The sequence below is a fragment of the Enhydra lutris genome, unplaced genomic scaffold, assembly GCF_002288905.1.
Source record: "Enhydra lutris kenyoni isolate GAN:26980312 unplaced genomic scaffold, ASM228890v2 scaffoldscaffold12, whole genome shotgun sequence".
Lineage (NCBI taxonomy): Eukaryota > Metazoa > Chordata > Mammalia > Carnivora > Mustelidae > Enhydra > Enhydra lutris.
Window position 1 is genome coordinate 28,631,136 of NW_019154096.1, and position 19,239 is coordinate 28,650,374.

Genomic DNA, 19,239 nt, shown 5'->3' on the forward strand with positions numbered 1-19,239 from the left:
CAGGGTAGCTTAAATGGTAGTTTTGAGATACAATACTGCTTAAAGTGAGAGAAAGCAAAAAGAGGAAGAATTTTCGTTGCTCTTGATTGACAGTGGCTAAAATCCATTAATTTTCAAAATGTGTAATCATTAAAAAGTATATTCCATAGGATCTCCATGAGAATAAATAGTAAATTATAATAAGATGTGAATTACCTTAGTTACCGATTATTAAACTACAAAGTACAAAAGCAGATTTAAATGTAGAGAAAACTTCAGTGCATGAAATTGAGGTCATATGTGCTAGTGATGTATGACTTACAGGAAGTAATAAAAAGGGGGAAAAGAGAAGTAAATGGTATACTTTTAAGCTGATGGGACCTATTTTAAGGGTGGAATTTAAATTGCTGTTCTTTAAAACTTGAGTTCTTGCCCCCCTCCCAGCTATATAAAGGGGGGGGAACCCTGATCAAAGTAGATCTTTCCCCTCCCACTTCAGAGTATACTTCTTAAAGTAGACCAGCAAGCTGTCTTTGTTTGCTGTTCCTGAGCAGAAAGAAGTGATTGATGCCATTTTTATGTATTTCAACTTCCTCCCCCTGTGCTACTCATTTGAATGAGAGGAGCCCTTATAAAAAGAAATGGTGTCATAGGTTAAATGCATCTGCCTGGGTGTCTCCACGTCCTGAGGTTGTAATCCTATGACAACATTTTATTTCCTCAACATCTTACGTACAGATGTTTGGAATTTTTTTTTTTAAACTCAGAAATAGTATGCTTTTACTAACAGTATTGATGATTGATTTTGAATGTTTTTACTTCAAAAAGCCAAATCTCCTAGTGGGTGGAATTTTATGAAGCACCTGTTAAGCTTTAGGGAGGAGGACCTTTTTGGCAACGACCCAAAATACATATTTAAACAATGAGCCTGCCAAAGTCAGGAAATTATAAAACAGTTTTGAAATTGCAGAATCTGCTTTTTTTACTACCCTCAGGTTTCTTTTGCAGCTTGGTTATAAGTTCTTTCACATGGGATTTACTAATGTTCTTACTATTTTAAGACGAGATTTAGAAAAACAAAATCAAATTAGAGATCTCAGGTTTGGGTGATAAAAAGACCATCACATTTTAAACTGAACTGTCTCACACTCCCTAAGCCTTTTGGAGGAATCTATGACTGAGGGTAGCCTGGGTGGCTTCCTTGAATGGTATTGCCCCTCGGGGTCTCCACTTCCCCTCTGTGTTGTGAGCAAAGCTAGATGAAAAGTGTGCCCAAAATAGTGTGAAAAAGCTGGACACGCAGAAGAATGGGGGAAACCTGCAGTGGGTGTTGCTTCTTGCCATATTCTTTTTGACCTGGATCTTCTAACCTCTTAAATCTCAGATTCATAATTTCTGCTTCTACTTCCAGAATTTAAATTCAGGGGCCCAGGGGCAAGACGGCAACAGTATCATCTTTGTATATCCCAGCAATGCGATACTCTCTGTATAATTTTTTTTTTTGCATTTGTAATTAGAATGTTAAGTAGCCCCCCCCATTTTTTTCAATGTCACTGTAAGTTCTATGATTTCATTACACAGAATAGGAATCACTTGAACTTCACACCCTCCTCACAGTCCAGCAAACCAGGGAGTTTTTGGTAAAGGGTGGTTGCTGAGGAGGGCCAGGGCAGGAGATGAACCGAAGGGACAGGAATGAGAATGTGATCAGAGCATATGTTATCTCCAGATTCTCCAAGACTTCTGATGGGAACGGGTGTACATTTCCCAGATTTCTCTTAGGGAAACATTTCTGTAGTCACGGGAAAAAAGGGCAGAAAGGGAAGTACAATTCGGATTCTCTGATCTTTTTGTATTTTCCGGTTCTTTAGGTCTTCAACCAACATTATCACTCTCTATTAAGTATGACGGAATGAGAATTGAAAAAATCTAAAGCCACATTTCCGTAAAGTAATTTGCTTTTTATTCTTCCAGGACACCCATCCTGCTTGAAATTTTGTCCTGAATTAACAACAAATGTCAAGGCCTTAAGGTGGCAGTGCATCGAGTGCAAGACGTGCAGCGCATGTAGGATCCAAGGCAAAAATGCAGTAAGTAGGGCACACAGCGGTCCATCCCCAGGTAAAGGGTGAGCTTTCAGTGTTAAGGTGTTTCATTTTTGTAGGCTGTTGCTGTTTTCTTTTTAAAGTTTTAAACATGTGTGATGTCAGATTTCAGCAGGGATCATGCTACCCCCTTCATTATATTTTGTTATTATTCATGGGCCAAGATGAGAATTTGTGGCCTTTTACAGCTTTTTCAGTCTCAATTACTCTCTGCTATGTTATCTTACAGGATAATATGCTTTTTTGTGACTCCTGTGACAGAGGATTCCATATGGAGTGCTGTGACCCCCCACTTTCCAGAATGCCAAAAGGTGAACTTTTAAACCATAGTTAAAATGTGTTTTATTACATACGCGTTAGCTTTGTCCAGCCCAGAGATATGCAGCTTCCGTAAGTGTTTATTTGCCCCTCCTACCCGCCTTTTTCCTGTGGGTTTGGCACAGCTTGTGAACAGAGGAGTGTAAAAGCATTTAGTTTGCAGGTAATGTATATAATAAAGACTAATTTGGACACAGGGATAAAGAAGAGCCTTCCTCTCCCACAACCATTCCCTTATTAGAATAGGTTAGGTAGGTCAGAAGTTCAGAACATTCTCAGTATTATTCAGTACCATGTTCAGAGGTGAGATTCCATGATGTTGTAATGGTGTCCCCAAAGTCCTACGACTGGAGCCATCCCACGTTTCTTGGCCCTTAGTCAATAATTTGAACATGAGCATCTGAACCATTTTATCTGGATATATCCATATGGTGTATGGATTTCTGTCTCTATTTGTTGTGTAAGTAAGCCTAGCTCAGCTCCTTTTCCTCATTTTATAATCTATTAAACATTAAAAATAACTGCCTCTTTATAAAATTTATTCACTTCTTATTGTGAAAGATTTAGTAAATACAGATTGACAGAAAGGAATAAGAAGAATCAGCAGAAATTCCTTCCCACTACACACTTTTTAAAAAAAGACATGGGACATTATAAACATGTTTTTGTAATCTTATGTCTTCTCCATCTTTATAAGATTCTAACATCCCCACACCAGTAAATGTTCTCCTAAACACGGTTTTTAATGAGTGCGTAGAACTCCATAGTACAAAGCAGGTTACACACCTGGTGACTGGCCGCAGTAATGCTTTGTTGGGACAACATACATGTTTTGTTTTGTTTTGTTTTTTAAAGATTGTATTTATTTATTTATTTATTTTTGACAGAGACACAGCGAGAGAGGGAACACAAGTAGGGGGAGTGGGAGAGGGAGAAGCAGGCTTCCGGTTGAGCTGGGAGCCCAATGCGGGGCTCGATCCGAGAACCCTGGGATCATGACCCAAGCCAAAGGCAGATGCTTAACCCACTGAGCCATCCAGGCGCCCTGCAACTTAGATGTATTTTAAACTCCTCTAAATGTGTTACGGGCAAGCTGGTACAGCATTCTTAAAATTTTGAATTTGCGTCCTGTAGGTGGAGTACGCATGTTCGCCTGGCCCCAATCTCACTCCTCCTTGTCTTGTGTTCCAACTTGCTTCAGTCACATGCATTATCCCTGGGTGGCTCCTGAACATATTTGATTTTGCAACCCCATGTGTAAACAAACCGTAACTTATTTAACCGGTCCCCTATGGTGGACATTACAAATGTTTTCCATTTTTTCCATCCACAATTATTTCCTTAAGATAAATTCCTAGGGGAGGAATTGTTGGATCATAGGCCATGTACATGAAAAGTTGTATCAGTTTTCGGACCGACCACCAGTGTGTGAGAGTACCTGTTCCTCTGTATTTTTGACCAACACCCACCATTACTGTATTTCATTCAGTCTGAGACACATTTAAAAAAAAAAAAGGATTGTTTGCATAGTCATTAGTGTCTCAGATTCAATGAACTACAGTGCTATTATTTAAAGTTTTGACCAATTTGATAATAGAAAAAAAGATATCTCATGATTTTTTTTTTCTTTAAGCAGTGAGATTGAAAGCATTTTGTGTTTGATTATTGGCTGTTTGTATATCATCTTTGTAAAAAGCTTGTTTTTACCCATTAATCATTTTTCTCTTAATGTTTTCACCTTTTTCTTATTGATTTGTAGAAGCCCTTTATATTTTTATGTAGTCCAGTCCATGAATCTTTGTCTTTATGGCTTCAGTCTTAAATGTCAGTCATGCTAAAAGTAAATAAATATCCACATATTTTTCCTGATACTTGTAACATTTAATTTTCTCATAACAGTCATCTGCCCAGAATTTATTTTTATAAAGGATAGGAAGTAATTCTTTTCCTTCTATATAGATGGCTGTTTGTTCTATCACTACTTCACTGAGTAGTCATTTCATCCTTTCCCCACTGACTTGAAATACAACCTTTTGATATGCTATACTTTTCTATAGGCTTCTGTTGTTTTGGTCTAAAAATTCTTGTCCAATGACCTATTTCCCTATTCCAGATGTATAGTTTTAATTATTGCAGCTCCACAGTACTTAAAAATTCTGTTTTAATTCAAAAACTATCTTTTATACTGATATTTTCTTTTCTTTTTTTTTTTTAATTTTTTTTTTTTTAGTGTGGAAGATTTCCAGAAAGAAATAAAACAATTATTTTTTTTTTCCAGAAACTCCAAAAACCGAATGACTTGAAAATGTGTCCCTCTAATCGAAAGATACATATTATCTGACAGAATCGGGTTTTCCTGTGTGTTTTTATGTGGTGGAGGGAGGTTTGGTGACACGTTGCAAAAAGCCTCACAGAAGGGTTTGGAAATAGGGGCAGCCCTCTGCTCTCACCACCTTGACCTCTGGGGGAAATTGACCTTTAATGATGGCTTCCTGAGGAGGATGTGGACACAAGGGAGTGACCTACCTTCTGGAATAAAGTTCTGCATACAGGCACCCTTGGGCAGCTTATTTCAGCTGCAGTTTATATTTAATATCTTCTCCTAAAATGAAACATTAAAATATTTTTTTCATATATATATTAATTCAGGGATGTGGATTTGCCAAGTCTGCAGACCAAAGAAAAAGGGAAGAAAACTACTTCATGAGAAAGCTGCACAAATAAAACGACGATATGCAAAACCCATTGGACGACCGAAAAATAAATTAAAGCAACGATTGTTGTAGGTTGAGATCTTATCAAAAGACATCTTTTATGTTGTGCTGTAAAATATAGGCGATTGTAACCCCCTTAGATTCCACTAACTTTTTAACGTCAGTTTACAAACTCAGAGGATGAGGAATAGATCTCCTTCTGCATAAGCTGTGGAAATTTTTTGAAAATAACATTTCTAATTACAGTTGGCATTTGGGGATCTTCTGTTGGCAGGATCTGTGATACAGCAGGGCGGAAGCAGAATGTAAGACTTGGAAACAATCATTCTGCCTACTTTATTACTGGCTGAACATTAGAAAGGCTTAATTATATAAATATTTTTATGGAGATTTTAAAACAGGAGAGGGATTTATTCACATCTATGAGTGGATCCATTTTTTTTTTCACTCCAGATAGCATTTTAGAAAAAAAACTTTTCTGGTGCTAATTTAGTATTACAGACTTTAAGATCCCTTGTATGAAGTAGGGGCCTCTGAGAAACCTGTAAATGACTGTCCTCATGTTTGCACACACAGAGTTAGACAGAACCATTTGGTATGTGCAGATGTGTGCAGACATACATATGAAATAACATGTTCGCAGTGGCCTGCACATATACTATGATAACCTCGTTTCTGCTAGCCTGTGGCCATACAGTTGCCATCAAAGCCCAGTAGAACATTTAGCAGGAGTTACTTAGAGAAGTCGAGGAAAGATAAGGGAAGAAATTGATGTGTTTTTTTAAACCTTTAGAATATAGAATTGATTGTCAACATTAAATAGGGAGTTGCATATCTAAAGGAGTTCTGTTTCCCACCTCTTTAAGTTTAGTGAAAGGGTCACTGTGCTATAGAAATGAATAGATGTTCTGCACACACTGTGAACAAACACCAGATCGCTTGTCTTACTTGCTACTCTTCCCCCTGATTTTATCTGAAGCCATTCACTACCTTACCTGCTCTCGGAAGAACCATCTCTCCTGCACCTCTGTCTCCCAGCAGAGAAATAGAAAATGCATGTTCCTTTATAGAGTTGTTTCCTATTTTTTTATGAAAGCCCTTTAACTGGTGGACATTTTTAAATGGAACTTTTGTTAATTTCTCGAGGCAAACATGAAACATTTATGAATAAAATCTTTCATATTAGCATCATTTGAAGTAGAATTATATGTTTTTGCATTCATCCTGTGTAAGCATTGTTCTCAAAATGGGACTGTATCCTCAGGGCCCAATTAAAAAAACCAAATTAGGATATAAACTTTCTAAACAAAGGACACAGCTGAAAATTGCATCTGGCACCAGTCCTAACTTTTTGTTTGTCCAAAATTGTCCTTTGAGCTTAGGAATTTTTAAGACAGTCTAGGGAGTTTTCCTTTTTACATGCTTTATAAGCATCTTATCCTTTCTGGGCAATCGATTCCAGATACAGTCCAAATGCAGCATTCTAATGGGAAACATTTTAGCTTGGTTGATTGTTTATTGGTAACCCTTACTGTGACACTAGAGCTCTCCAGTGTTAACCTGATTTGGCTGTAGCATTGGTGTCGGGCAGAGCTCCTGGCGGCGGAGCGGCCTCAGATGAGCCCAGTAGCTCGCCCCGTTGATCTGCACCAGAATCCGCTGCAGCTGACTGCGGAAATTGTTCGTTAATGTGCAGGACCACCACCACCCTGTGCTCTCCTCTTTGTAATGAAGATATTTTTATAATGCAATATCATATCATTTTCAGGCTTCCATTTCTTCATTATGAGCCTTCAGCTAAATTGATAATTTTTAAAGTGCATTCTTGGGCCCCAGCACTGCCATAATTCACATGCAAATGTTTCTATTGTATAAAACTCTGCTGCAAAATGGGTCGCTTTCCAAGCGCTAGCCTGAGGTGAAGGCAGGCAGCTGCTGCTCCTCTAAGCAGCTGTGGTAGTGGAGTGGCCTCTGGTCTCTATGGACCACACAGCTGGATGGGCAGAACCAGCCTCAAATGAGTCGAAATAGTGTACAGAGATCTGATAAAGACCATGGTAAATGTGCTGCTTCTTCACCAGACTTTCCATGTCATGTCTGACCTGCTGTAGCTTTTCTTTAATCATTTCTTCAGTTTTTGCTATTGTTGTCCTTTTTTCAGCAATATTTTATGCTGTAACTAATTGTCTCCTCGACGTAGAGAGTATTATTGGTTAGCTTATCATCCTAAGCATAAACTGCTGAGAGGAAGAGGGTATCTTTAATGTTTTAACAACAACAAAAAAGTACTAAGTTATAAACCTGCCCAAATTCTACTTTAACATGTCTTCCAGCTGAGTTAAAATTGCTTCTCACTAGAGATATAAGATGAGCTTATTCTTTCACTTCTAGATCATACTTAACGACTTATGTCCTTTAATACTTTGTAAAAAGATGTAGGAAATCAGAATGACTTGGGACCATAGAGGGGGTACCATTTTTATTGAAGTATCAGGAAAGCCTTGCATGTTCTTTGAGTCGCTTCAGAAATTGTCTTAACTTGCATTGGCCCTGGGTCCACGTGGCTTCTTCCAGTCCCTCCCCGATGGGCCCCGGGAGAATCATGACATGCACAGGGAGTGGCCGCTCCCCTTTTGAACAGAGAAACACCTAGATGGAGACACACACACACAGACATCGTTCTTAGGGTTGCAGTTCGGCTTCTTAAGTTTAAGCACATTGAATGCATCTAGTTGCTATAAATTTGTTTTAGCTACCTTTCTAGTTCTATTACTGAATGCTGATACTATTCTCTAAATTTTTGCCTAGGTCTGTAACCAGTGATGAAGGATCCATGAATGCATTCACAGGAAGGGGGTCACCTGGTAGGGGTCAAAAGACTAAAGTCTGTACCACACCTTCATCTGGTCATGCTGCATCTGGGAAGGACTCAAGCAGCAGATTGGCTGTTACAGACCCCACTCGGCCTGGTGCCACCACCAAAATCACCACCACCTCCACCTACATTTCTGCCTCTACACTTAAAGTTAACAAGAAAACCAAAGGGCTCATTGATGGCCTTACTAAGTTCTTTACACCATCACCTGATGGTCGCAGATCACGAGGTGAAATAATAGACTTTTCAAAGCACTATCGTCCAAGGAAAAAGGTCTCTCAGAAACAGTCATGCACTTCTCATGTGTTGGCTCCAGGTACCACACAAAAGCTAAAACCTCCACCTTCTTCACTTCCGCCCCCAACCCCCATCTCTGGTCAGAGCCCCAGTTCACAAAAGTCCAGCACCTCCACTTCTTCTACCTCTCCCCAGAGTTCTTCTAGCCAGTCCAGTGTGCCCTCCTTGAGCAGTCTGACTAAGAACAGCCAGCTGAAGGCACTCTTTGACGGACTCTCTCATATCTATACCACTCAGGGACAGTCTCGAAAAAAGGGACACCCAAGTTATGCACCACCCAAACGTATGCGTCGTAAAACTGAATTATCTTCCACGGCAAAATCTAAAGCCCATTTCTTTGGAAAAAGAGAGATTAGAAGTAGGTTTATTGCTCACTCCTCCTCCTCTAGCTGGGGGATGGCTAGAGGACGTATTTTTAAAGCAATTGCTCACTTCAAGCGAACAACTTTCCTTAAAAAGCACAGGATGCTAGGCAGATTAAAATATAAAGTGACCCCTCAGATGGGGACCCCCTCACCAGGGAAGGGGAGCTTGACAGACGGAAGGATTAAACCTGATCAGGATGATGGTAAGCAAAAGGTCAAAGCTCCAAACAAACCTGCGTCCCGTCCCTTTCTCCCCCAACCCCCGAAAAGAATAAATCAATCAGTTCCTATTTGTCACATAGGTCTTAGCTATTTCTCTTGTTCTCACTTCACTTTCATACAGAAGCAGTGAAACTTTGACCTTTTTCTAATGCTGACTAAACCTCCAAAATGTTGTTTTTTTTCCAACTAATACTCTCCCACCTTTTATTATTTATTTCCATCCGTAGTGACACTAGGACCCCCAGATGCCTCCATAGTGTTGCTTTATGGCTTTGTAGTCCCGCATGAGTAGCCACTGTCGCGCTTCTGCCATGTACCCTGCCGCGGCGCTGCTCTCTTCTGTGCTGTCAGTGCTTCCCGCAGGGGGTGGTTCAGCTCCTCATTTCCGCTCCCTCTGCTCCATTGCTTTCTCATGACCAAGATCATCCTGCTTCCTTCTCCACAAAGCCTGATCTGTGATTCTGTGAATTGTGCTTTTGGGTGTGAGTGTGTCTGTGTGTGTATTCACCGTAGGGAGAAAACGGAGTTCATGATTTCATTTTAACAAATTGGCCTGTTACATTTGCTACCCTTTATAAACCAAAACCAAAACAAACAAACAAAAAAGAACCAAAAATGTGTCATTTCGACAAAGCGGTAGTTTTTGGTTTTTTGGTGTTTTTTTTTTTTTTTTTTTTGTAATCTCAAAGGGATAATGGGAATTCCATAACTAGACATTGATACAATGTCTAATCTCAGTTGAAAAATACAATTTTGCTTTGTATTGCCCTTACTTTCCCTCATTTGTTGGAACTATAAGAAGATGACAGTGGTAATTCAAATAAAAATTTGGGTACAGCAGGGAAAGGGTACTGCCGGATCTTTTGAGCAGTGCTTAGATATAAAAGCTTATAAAGCTTAAAAAAAAATCCCTATTTGCCCACTATGCTAATTTGGTGCCATTTTGGTAATAATACGGTGGTTACTCATGATTCAAGTCAGTGAATGTACTTTCTGCTGGTTTTGAATGACAGATACTGAAATCAAAATAAGCATCAAACAAGAAAGTACAGATATAAATGTGATTGGAAACAAGGATACCGTTACCGAAGAGGATTTGGATGTTTTTAAGCAGGCCCAGGAACTTTCTTGGGAGGTAAGGCCAGGATACCACATTATATAGTAACAAGGATAATATGTGATTGTTGTATGTGTGACGACTATGGAATTACTGCTTTGATAGTGAATCCCCCCTCAGAATCCTTTGTGGTCCTTTAACTGTTACCATGATTGTTTTTGTTGACTCTAGCTTCAAAAGCAGAGGGACTTCATAGAGTTGTCTCCACTCTCAAACATTGATAAGGGCTCAGTTGGTCTCACAAAACAGACCAGAGTAACAGTAGTTGAAACAGACTTGGAAAAATGCTTCTAAGTTTGAGGGACTAGATGTCTGATCATTTTCATGGAAATGTAGAAAATAACAGTTTTAAATGGTTAAAAAGAGCATCGCTTTTAAATTACCAGTGGTTCTTCCAGCACAGATGGCCAGCCATATGAAAAATGTCTCATAATTTTAACACTTTGGCATTGATTAAGACAATATTGTGTTGCTTGATCAGTTACAATCACTTTCCTTTTCATTGTCCAGTAATTTGTTTAAATGATTCCACTTAAAAGAGTAACTCCAGGTAGTTTTATTGTCACCAAAACAGGTGACAAGTAAGGCTTTTGGACTTTGCGAGCTCAGATTTATTATGGAGCATGAATTTGGTACCATTAGACCAGGTTCAGTTTATGTGTCCAACTCTTCACAGATGGGCTCCCTGCCCCACCTTACTCTCTCCTTGGTCTGGGAAGGGGCCTGTCTGTAGGCTCTTAAGCTTCATTTTTAGTAGCAGCCACTTGGGCTACCTACTTCTGACAGTTTCTCACTTAAGGAGTTATTGGATATTTTCCATTCCTCATTCTGCCCCATCAGTATGCTTTGTATTGGTTTCCTTTTACTAAGATAAATGTCAGAAATGCCCCCAGTTTTGGGGATTTGAAGTCCTTAAATATTACCAAATTTTCAGCCTACTTCTGGCATTCATAGATAGATGTGATGAACAGTGGACCATTATCTGAAAGATGCTTTTAAATTTTAAGCCCCCTTTCAGTATGGTAACACCAGCATTGCACTCAACAGCGTTTCTTGTCTGTATTAGGCCAGCAGAGTTCATAACTTGATGGGGCTTACTGCTTGGGAGTAAGAGACATGGATATTAAACTGCAGACTTTCACAGTTGATGGTATAATTACAGTTGGGATCAACATTAACTTCATGGAGGAATAGGAGACCGTAAGGGTGTCTAACCGCCAGATCATCTTCTAATTTATTCAGTCTTAATGCATTGCACCAGGTCATTAAATTCATTCTGTTCAATAGGCATTTGTATGTATTTACATTGTGCTCATTTCCTGTGTTGGTAATACTGTTTCTTAACCCTAAGAAAAACCCTTAGTTTGTTTATATGTGAACCTTATACAAAGTTGACGATTATTTTACAAGATCCTCTAATGTGTTTTCAACAACATGAAAACTCCCCATGAACATTAGTGCCTGTTCTTGATAGGTTTTCCTAATTCACTGGTGAAAGAATCAAAAGGTAAGTGAAGAAATCCTCTTCTAACGCACATACTTGATTTCCTTCCTTTTCTTTTCTCTGACAGAAAATAGAGTGTGAAAGTGGAGTGGAAGACTGTGGCCGGTACCCTTCTGTAATAGAATTCGGGAAATACGAAATCCAAACCTGGTACTCCTCGCCTTACCCACAGGAATATGCAAGGTAATGGAACAGCCCAGAAGGTATATAGCTTGAATGTCATATATCTGAGGAAGGGGAATTCTCAGTTCTGAAGTAGAAATTAGATGATCTTCAGGGCGTAAATTCTGATAGTTGAGTCAGAGTGCTTCCAGAACTATTACTTTTTCCGGTGTCTTTTAATAATAGTGTTCACTGTTGTATGTAAACTCCTCCTACTCCTTAGTCACACGGGCATTGTAAATTTCACCTTTGAGCTTCTAAGATCTTGCTTTCTCTGGTTAATTGGACAAACGTTGTTTGTGGATGAAACCAAATAAGGAGAAAAAACACTGGCCATTATGAAGTAGTTGGTGGTTTCTTCTCATTGCCCTGTTTATTTTCCTAAGTAGGCCTGTTCATTTTATCTCTGATATCTGACATTTTGTTTTTCAAGTTTTTTACAGAAATGTAGCCGAAGAAGGAAAAATGAAAGAAAGTAGGTGGGGGTGGGTAGCCTTAAGAGACCCTTCCCCAAGTCTTAACTTTTAGAGCCATTTGTGACTAATTTGTTAAAAATGAAGAGAAAATAATTATCCTAGAGTTTTCTTTTGTCTCGAACTAAGATTAGCTGTGAAATTGTCTTGAACTAATATATCTAAAAATGGGTATCTTGTGAACAGATCTCTTCCTTCAGGTACATCAGGATACACTTTATTAGTATCTTCTGAAATGTTTTAGCCTATGAAGTTTCTGGTAATCACAAACTTGAATTTCTTCTGGAGTAGATAATTGTCCTTTTCTCCACTGCGTGGGTGTCTGGCCCATTATCCCCTGGAGAAAATGGGGAGGGTGTTTTAGAAGATAAGTGGCAGAGTAAGAATCAGGAATCTTGGTTTCTCTTTCTAGCTGATACCACTTGACTGTGTGTTCTTGAACGACTTTTTAAAAACACCTTTGAGCTTCAGTTGGTATGGGTAATCATAAGTCATGTGTTCTGAGAGCTTTAGGTGATTTTCCCCAAAACCATTCTACCCTTACACCCCAAAGACCTAGAAAGTGCTTCTAAACATTTTCTTAAAATACTAATAATATGTTTAAGTGTGTTTAGGCATGCATTAAAAATGTTATAATTTTAGGGGCGTCTAGGTGGCTCAGTTGGTTGAGCGACTGCCTTCGGCTCAGGTCATGATCCTGGAGTCATGGGATCGAGTCCCACATCGGGCTCCCTGCTCGGGAGGGAGTCTGCTTCTCCCGCTGACCTCTCCTCTCATGCTCTCTCTCTCAAATAAATAAATAAAATCTTTAAAAAAAAAAAATGTTATAATTTTAAAGGTGAAGAAAAAGTCACCATGAGAGAGAAATCTGTTTGTATATCAGAGTCAGTGGGATTTGTAGAAACAAGATCTTTTTATTTTTTTTACATTTATTGCTTTAGATATATACATATATCTAATATGTATATGTATATATAATTATGATAAGACTTTAATGTTACTTCATCCATCAGAAATGCTAACTAAATTCTAGGACTTCTCTGCCTTGTAAATACACAGATCATTTTTTAAAATAATGAATTCACTTCCCTCTGAGTAAAAGATGATTACAGTTACGCCACTGACCGTATATACTATTGACAATATGACGTTAAATTTGAAATACGAAAAATATTCACGTTTACCTGACAGCAGGCCGTCCTTACTGTTGATTTTTCAAGTAGTGGTTCCAGGTCTGAAAACCGTTTTTTCTGTACAACATTTCTAAGGAAACAAATGATTTGTTCACAAAATAATGGCAGCAAATATTATTATATTGAAAAATAATGTAAGCCTTGTATAATCTCTTTACTACTGGCTTTTTATTTTCTTTTTTCAAAACTACTTCTTTCAAATACTGTTGTATAACCTTATTATGACTTGGAGAAAATTGAACAACATTTAATATCTTTTTCCCTAAACAATATAATCAATCTGATAGATTCTTTGATTTTAAAATTTTAACAGATTACCAAAGCTTTACCTGTGTGAATTCTGTCTTAAATATATGAAAAGTAAAAATATTTTGTTAAGACACTCAAAGAAATGTGGATGGTTTCATCCTCCAGCAAATGAAATTTACCGAAGGAAAGACCTTTCAGTATTTGAGGTAAGCATGTGTAAATAAAAAAATTCAGCCTTTGAGACCTAGTACTTCCAGTTGTTGATTATGTTCTGATTTGTTTCTAGAAGGTGCACAGTATATTCGATTTTGGCATTCAAATTCAGATTGCTCTTTAAAATATCTCCATGTTTTGGAATGTTGAACCATATTGAGCAACCATTTAGGTTGACGATGAATTCCTGCTTCATCACATTAGCTTTTTTGTCTTCTCCCAAATCCCTGTCTGCACCAGATATATTCACCAGTGAATTTATGATCTTCTCAGCTCTTTGTAAATTCTTCTGTCTTTGGCAGGAGAAATTAGCTTTGTTCAGCAGCTCCAGCCAATGTCTGGCAGGTGCTCACTCTTCCAGGGAATTGAACAGCTGTACATATCTCCTCAGTACACAGCCACCTGTGTTTCCATCCATTTCTTGGCAGGGTGGATAATCCTTTTGGTGAGACCCCAGCAGATGTTGAGACTCCCTCCCTCATCTGGGTAGACGGCCACCCCTGGAGAACTCTGCTGTTCGCAGGAACCACTTGTGGCCTTGTGTCTGTCATTGTAGGTTCCTAAAGAACTGACTGAGTAGCGGAAGGTCTTCGCCTGTATATATCGTTTCATTGCTCAGTCGCGTTCTGTTGTCAGTTTCAAGGATCCCGCTTAGCTGTGTCATTTACACCTTGAGGAGACCATGCCTTTCATTCTTGCATTTTCTCAGGGATTTTTCATTCTCTCATTTATTCTCGTTCCTCCAATTGAGCACTTGCATTGCCCTGCCTAATTCCCTTCTCTGTTACCCATCTCGGTGCATTGTTTTCATGCATGGGTGCTCAGAACAAGCCTTCCTTGCACAGCAGACATGATGTCTTTTTTTTTTTTTCTCTCTGAAATACAGTTTTACTTTATTGAGTTGTTCAGACTGAAATTTATTATTCTGCCCCACATTTCACTTTAGTTCTGGTGTGTAACGTCTTGGATGATATTTAATATAGGGGAGGGTCACACACAGGTTTCTCTCATTGACGAGGTTACCTCTCGAGGACAAGCCAGAGCTCGCCACCTTTTCCAAAGGCCAATCAGAGAACACAGCAACTCCAGCTGTGTCTTAGGAGTTTTTTTAAGAACCTCTTCCTGGTTGTATCAGGCTCTTTTGGTAAACTTGAAGTAAGAAGGGCATCGTTGCTGTGAAGATTTAATGATATATTAGTACTTACGAAAGGTTAGGCGCAGGGTTTCTCAGCCTGGGCACCGTGCATCTCTCAGGCTAGATAGATCTCTGGCATAGCGAGCATCCTGTGCGTGGCAGGCTGCTCAGCAGCATCCCTAGCCTCCGCCCACTCCGTGCTGGTGGTATCACATTGCTTCCAGCTGTAACAAGCAAAAGTTTCTCCAGACACAGTGTCGCTGAGGAGGCAGAATTACTCCCATTGAGGCCCCCTGGGCTGGAGGAAAAGCTGAATGCGAGCCATTTAGTTCATTTCAGAACGTTACTCAGTCAGCCCCAACCAGGTGAGACTGCAGAGCTGTTCTCATTTGAGGCTTAGCTAATGTCAAAAGATCAACTTTCTTATTGGCTCCTTCCTTCATGCCTTGGATCCTTTCTTGAAACCAGAATGAAGTGAAAATCACTGTCTCTTTGTTTCCCAAAGGACAAAACACATCGTTGCCTTTAAGTAACCGTGAAGTAAATCAGCATGAACCTGCTTGTGGGGTTTAAGCTCTCATGAATCCTGGGAGAGTCTTCTTGGGGATAAAGGAGTCAGTCTTGATAGTCTGATAGCAATGGTCTGCTGTTTCTGGACAAGTGTTTTTGAACCATCACCAAGATCAGAGGGGGAAAAGTGAAAAACAAATTAGTAAAATTTATGCATAAAAATATTTGAAGGAATTGGATTTATCTATGCCAAGGTCACTATTCTAGAATCCAAATCAATACTTAGAGGACAGCATGTAGGAAACTTTTCTTTTAGCAGTTTCCTAAGTAACCTTTACAATAAATGAAGTATAATCATAAATTAATAATTTCCTGTCTTTATCCCTCTTGAAAGCATGCGTATTAGACCTTACACAGCTGATAAGAATTTGCTTCAGCATCGTCTTCTGTTTTTCTGGTTCATCAACACCAACATTTCCTTTTTGTAATGTACTATCATTTCTGAAAGGACCATACTCTCAAATACATAAAAACTTCCTTTAATTAAAGAGAGAATTGTATCCTCTGTGTCTATTGCCCATATTTGATTTTGTTGCTATGCGTGGGACCTAGGTTTCATCCAAGGGAAATAGTTATATGAAGTCTAAAAATAATTTGTGCAATATGAGAACCTGTATGGTCCACAGGAGACTGGAGAACGGTCAAGTTCATTGTTACAGAGCTCTGGTTAGCAAATATCCATTTCCCCTAAGAATAGTGCTAGGGAAATTCTTGAATCTGCTGTGCTTTTGGTTTTCAACAAGTAACTACATTTGATCAAAGAAATTGGCATCTGTGCCTAGCCTCCTGTCTATAACCATCAGTATCACAGCTTGATTCTTTTATTTTGAAGAAAAGTAGACTGTAATCATGGTACTTATTGTAGGTTGAAATTCATCTGACTTTCTCTGTAAGTATTCCCAACATAGAAATTTTATCTCTTCCAATTATATTTAAAATGATGCTTGGGATAAAACCAAAATGGAATCCTCTTTTGCTAATCTACACTTCTGAGGAATCAGAATAATACTGTTCATTTATTTTATTTTTACATGAAGTCCTTTTGAAAACAACATAAAGTTTAACTTACTTGAGCGGTACTTTGCTGTGTTTACATTTCTTTAATTCAGACTTACTTGGTTCAAACAGAGAACATGCCTGATCGTTTCTTTACTTGTAGTAAATTGCAAATAAGAATGACTCCTTCATTAGTGGTTTCGGCTTTCTTCAGGTAGCTTAAAGAGATTGAAGCTAACTGGAATTGACCCTAATTTAAGAGAAAAAGTGGAATTCTTATTTGCCACGTGACAGCTGTTTTTTGGTTGACTTTATACTTGTTTAATGGGGTAGTTTAATCTCTCAGTTTGGCATTTGGAAATAAAATTGTATACTTCCCAAAATACCATATAAAAATAATTTTATATTGAGCGGTATTTTTATGTTAAATAATGTTGTCTGTTTCTCTTTGCTAGGTTGATGGGAATATGAGCAAAATTTATTGCCAAAACCTTTGCTTGTTAGCCAAGCTCTTCCTGGACCACAAAACATTGTATTATGATGTTGAGCCATTCCTTTTTTATGTCCTTACAAAAAATGATGAAAAGGGCTGTCATCTGGTTGGATACTTCTCTAAGGTAAAACAAGAGCCAGTATGACCTTCATTTTCTCATTCAAAATGTTTTTGGTAGAGCCCAGTTCTTCAAACAGGGTTGTTTTTTTTTTTTTCTATGACTGTAATTTGAGTAAGCGATACATATTTCTGAAAAGCTCAGGTTCTTGTTCAGAGCTTATTTAAAACAAAACAAAACAAAATGGTAAATATCATGCCTAGAAACTGTGTAAATGACCTCAACGGGGTTTGCTGCCTTTTGACTATCGGCGACCATGTAGCATTATAACTGCTGCCTTGCAGACCACCTAGCATCTTTGATTTTTTAATTGTTAAGCTTATTTCCCTTGCTCCCCTCTCAGTGGTGTCAACCTCAAGGTTTCAGAATAGCGTAGCATTTAAGGGATGGTTCTCATTTCTCCTCACTGTATTCCCTCTGTGGTCATCAGTATCTCACTGAGTTGGAACGTTGGCATTTGGACACTCAAGGTGATAAAATGATGAGGTTTACTCTTTTGTCTCTTACTGTTTATGCTGTTGTTTTAAGATCTAAAGCAGCCTCACCTTTAGGAAACCTAAGCATCTCCAGCTGTGAACGTAGGGAAGCCCTTGACACACTGAGTGGATATAGTTTGTCTTTTATACTCACATTCCTTGGTTCAAAGGTTTTTGATAATAACTCATATGCAATAAGGAGAAACTAAGCTTGGAGATAGTTTAATGTGCCAGGATGGTACTTTTAAGACTTCCATGCACATAGTCCATGATCTGAACCCTGTATTGTATTTATTTTGTGATATAGTTTGCGTATTAGGCGATAAGTGAAATTTATTGAATCTACTCTTGCATAATGTAAAGGGGTGCCTGATGGAAATGTCATTTTCATGGAATATCAAAAGATAGAGTATACATGAAGGTCCTTTGCAAACTGCAGGTTTTCTGTATTTTAGAATCAACCCAGGGGTCATAAACAAAAATATGAGTAAGTTATAGCATCTATGGGAAACAGCCTTAATATTTTAATACACATATTTGGTAAGCTCCCAAAACAAAAAAGACGAAAGTTAATTTGTACATAACAGGTTAAAAAGATGACAGAGAATTAACACAATAATAAAAATAAAACAATAAATAGGAAATCTATATGATATATAAAACATCTTACCTTTTGTATAGGTTTATAAAGCTCGTTTTCTGCAATGAGTTAAAAAGAATAGCGGTCATGGGACGCCTCGCTGGCTCTTTGGTAGAACATGCAACTCTTGGTCTCAAGGTTGTAAGTTTGAGCCCCACATTGGGTAGAGATAACTTAAAAATATATATAGTGGTCATGGTTATTCTTCTTGTTAGAAAATGGCATTTCTTGGGGTGCCTGGGTGGTTCAGTCGCCCCAGGAACATGAGTTCAACCCCACACTGGGCTCCATGATGGGCGTGGAGCCTACTTTAAAAAAAAAAAAAAAGAAGAAGAAGAAGAAAGAAAGAAAATGGTGTTTCTTTACATGTGTCTGTGTTTAAATGTAGATGCTTAATGGTGCCTACTGTCCTTGTCTCAAATTGGCCTCTGGGTCTGCAGTTGAAGGTGAACCTTACAGTTTCAGTCTCTGCCTCTCTTCTCCCACGGGCCCCAGCATCTTACCTCAAAACTTTTCTCATTTTGCCACAGTTTTCTTTTACAGCATGGCAGCAACTACGGTTGTTTCTTACTGTACATGGAAAACTCATTCTTTGGGAGTGCAGTAAAACAAAAATTAATCTTAAGAAAACCACTTTAAAAGTCTAGATACATGCAAATTAAACCATATTTTAATGCATCAATTGGAGTGTGAAGGACTATGGCCCTTTGGGGTTACACTTAAACCAAATTCTGGAGGTTACAGCTAGAGAATGGCCAAGATGACCTAGAAAAGTTCACTGTAAGTCATTACAGGCATTTGACTTACCAGGCAGATAATAGAGGACTCTAAACAGGAGGGAAAGAGAGAACAGTTATTTTTATCCATAGATTAGAATTTAGCTGCAGCAACGTGTGTTAAAGGGTGGGAGTTGTGGTGGAGGGGAGGGTTGGGCTGCCTTACGAAGTTAAAAGGTAGGAATAGTTTGGGACAGAGAAAAGAATGGCATAAAGGATGAATCCTTTCAACTCAGCGTACATCTCTTT

General features: G+C 38.6%; 1 protein-coding gene across 1 annotated transcript in view; it reads left to right on the forward strand.

The window, feature by feature from the left end:
- LOC111144930 (lysine acetyltransferase 6B) overlaps window positions 1–19,239 on the forward strand; it is a 188,178-nt gene that overhangs the window by 131,373 nt on the left and 37,566 nt on the right. The window contains exons 5-12 of the mRNA XM_022499539.1: window positions 1,954–2,069; window positions 2,314–2,395; window positions 5,052–5,184; window positions 7,925–8,856; window positions 9,889–10,010; window positions 11,564–11,679; window positions 13,638–13,779; window positions 16,943–17,104. Coding sequence (XP_022355247.1) covers window positions 1,954–2,069; window positions 2,314–2,395; window positions 5,052–5,184; window positions 7,925–8,856; window positions 9,889–10,010; window positions 11,564–11,679; window positions 13,638–13,779; window positions 16,943–17,104 — 1,805 coding nt within the window. The remainder of the gene's footprint in view (window positions 1–1,953; window positions 2,070–2,313; window positions 2,396–5,051; window positions 5,185–7,924; window positions 8,857–9,888; window positions 10,011–11,563; window positions 11,680–13,637; window positions 13,780–16,942; window positions 17,105–19,239) is intronic.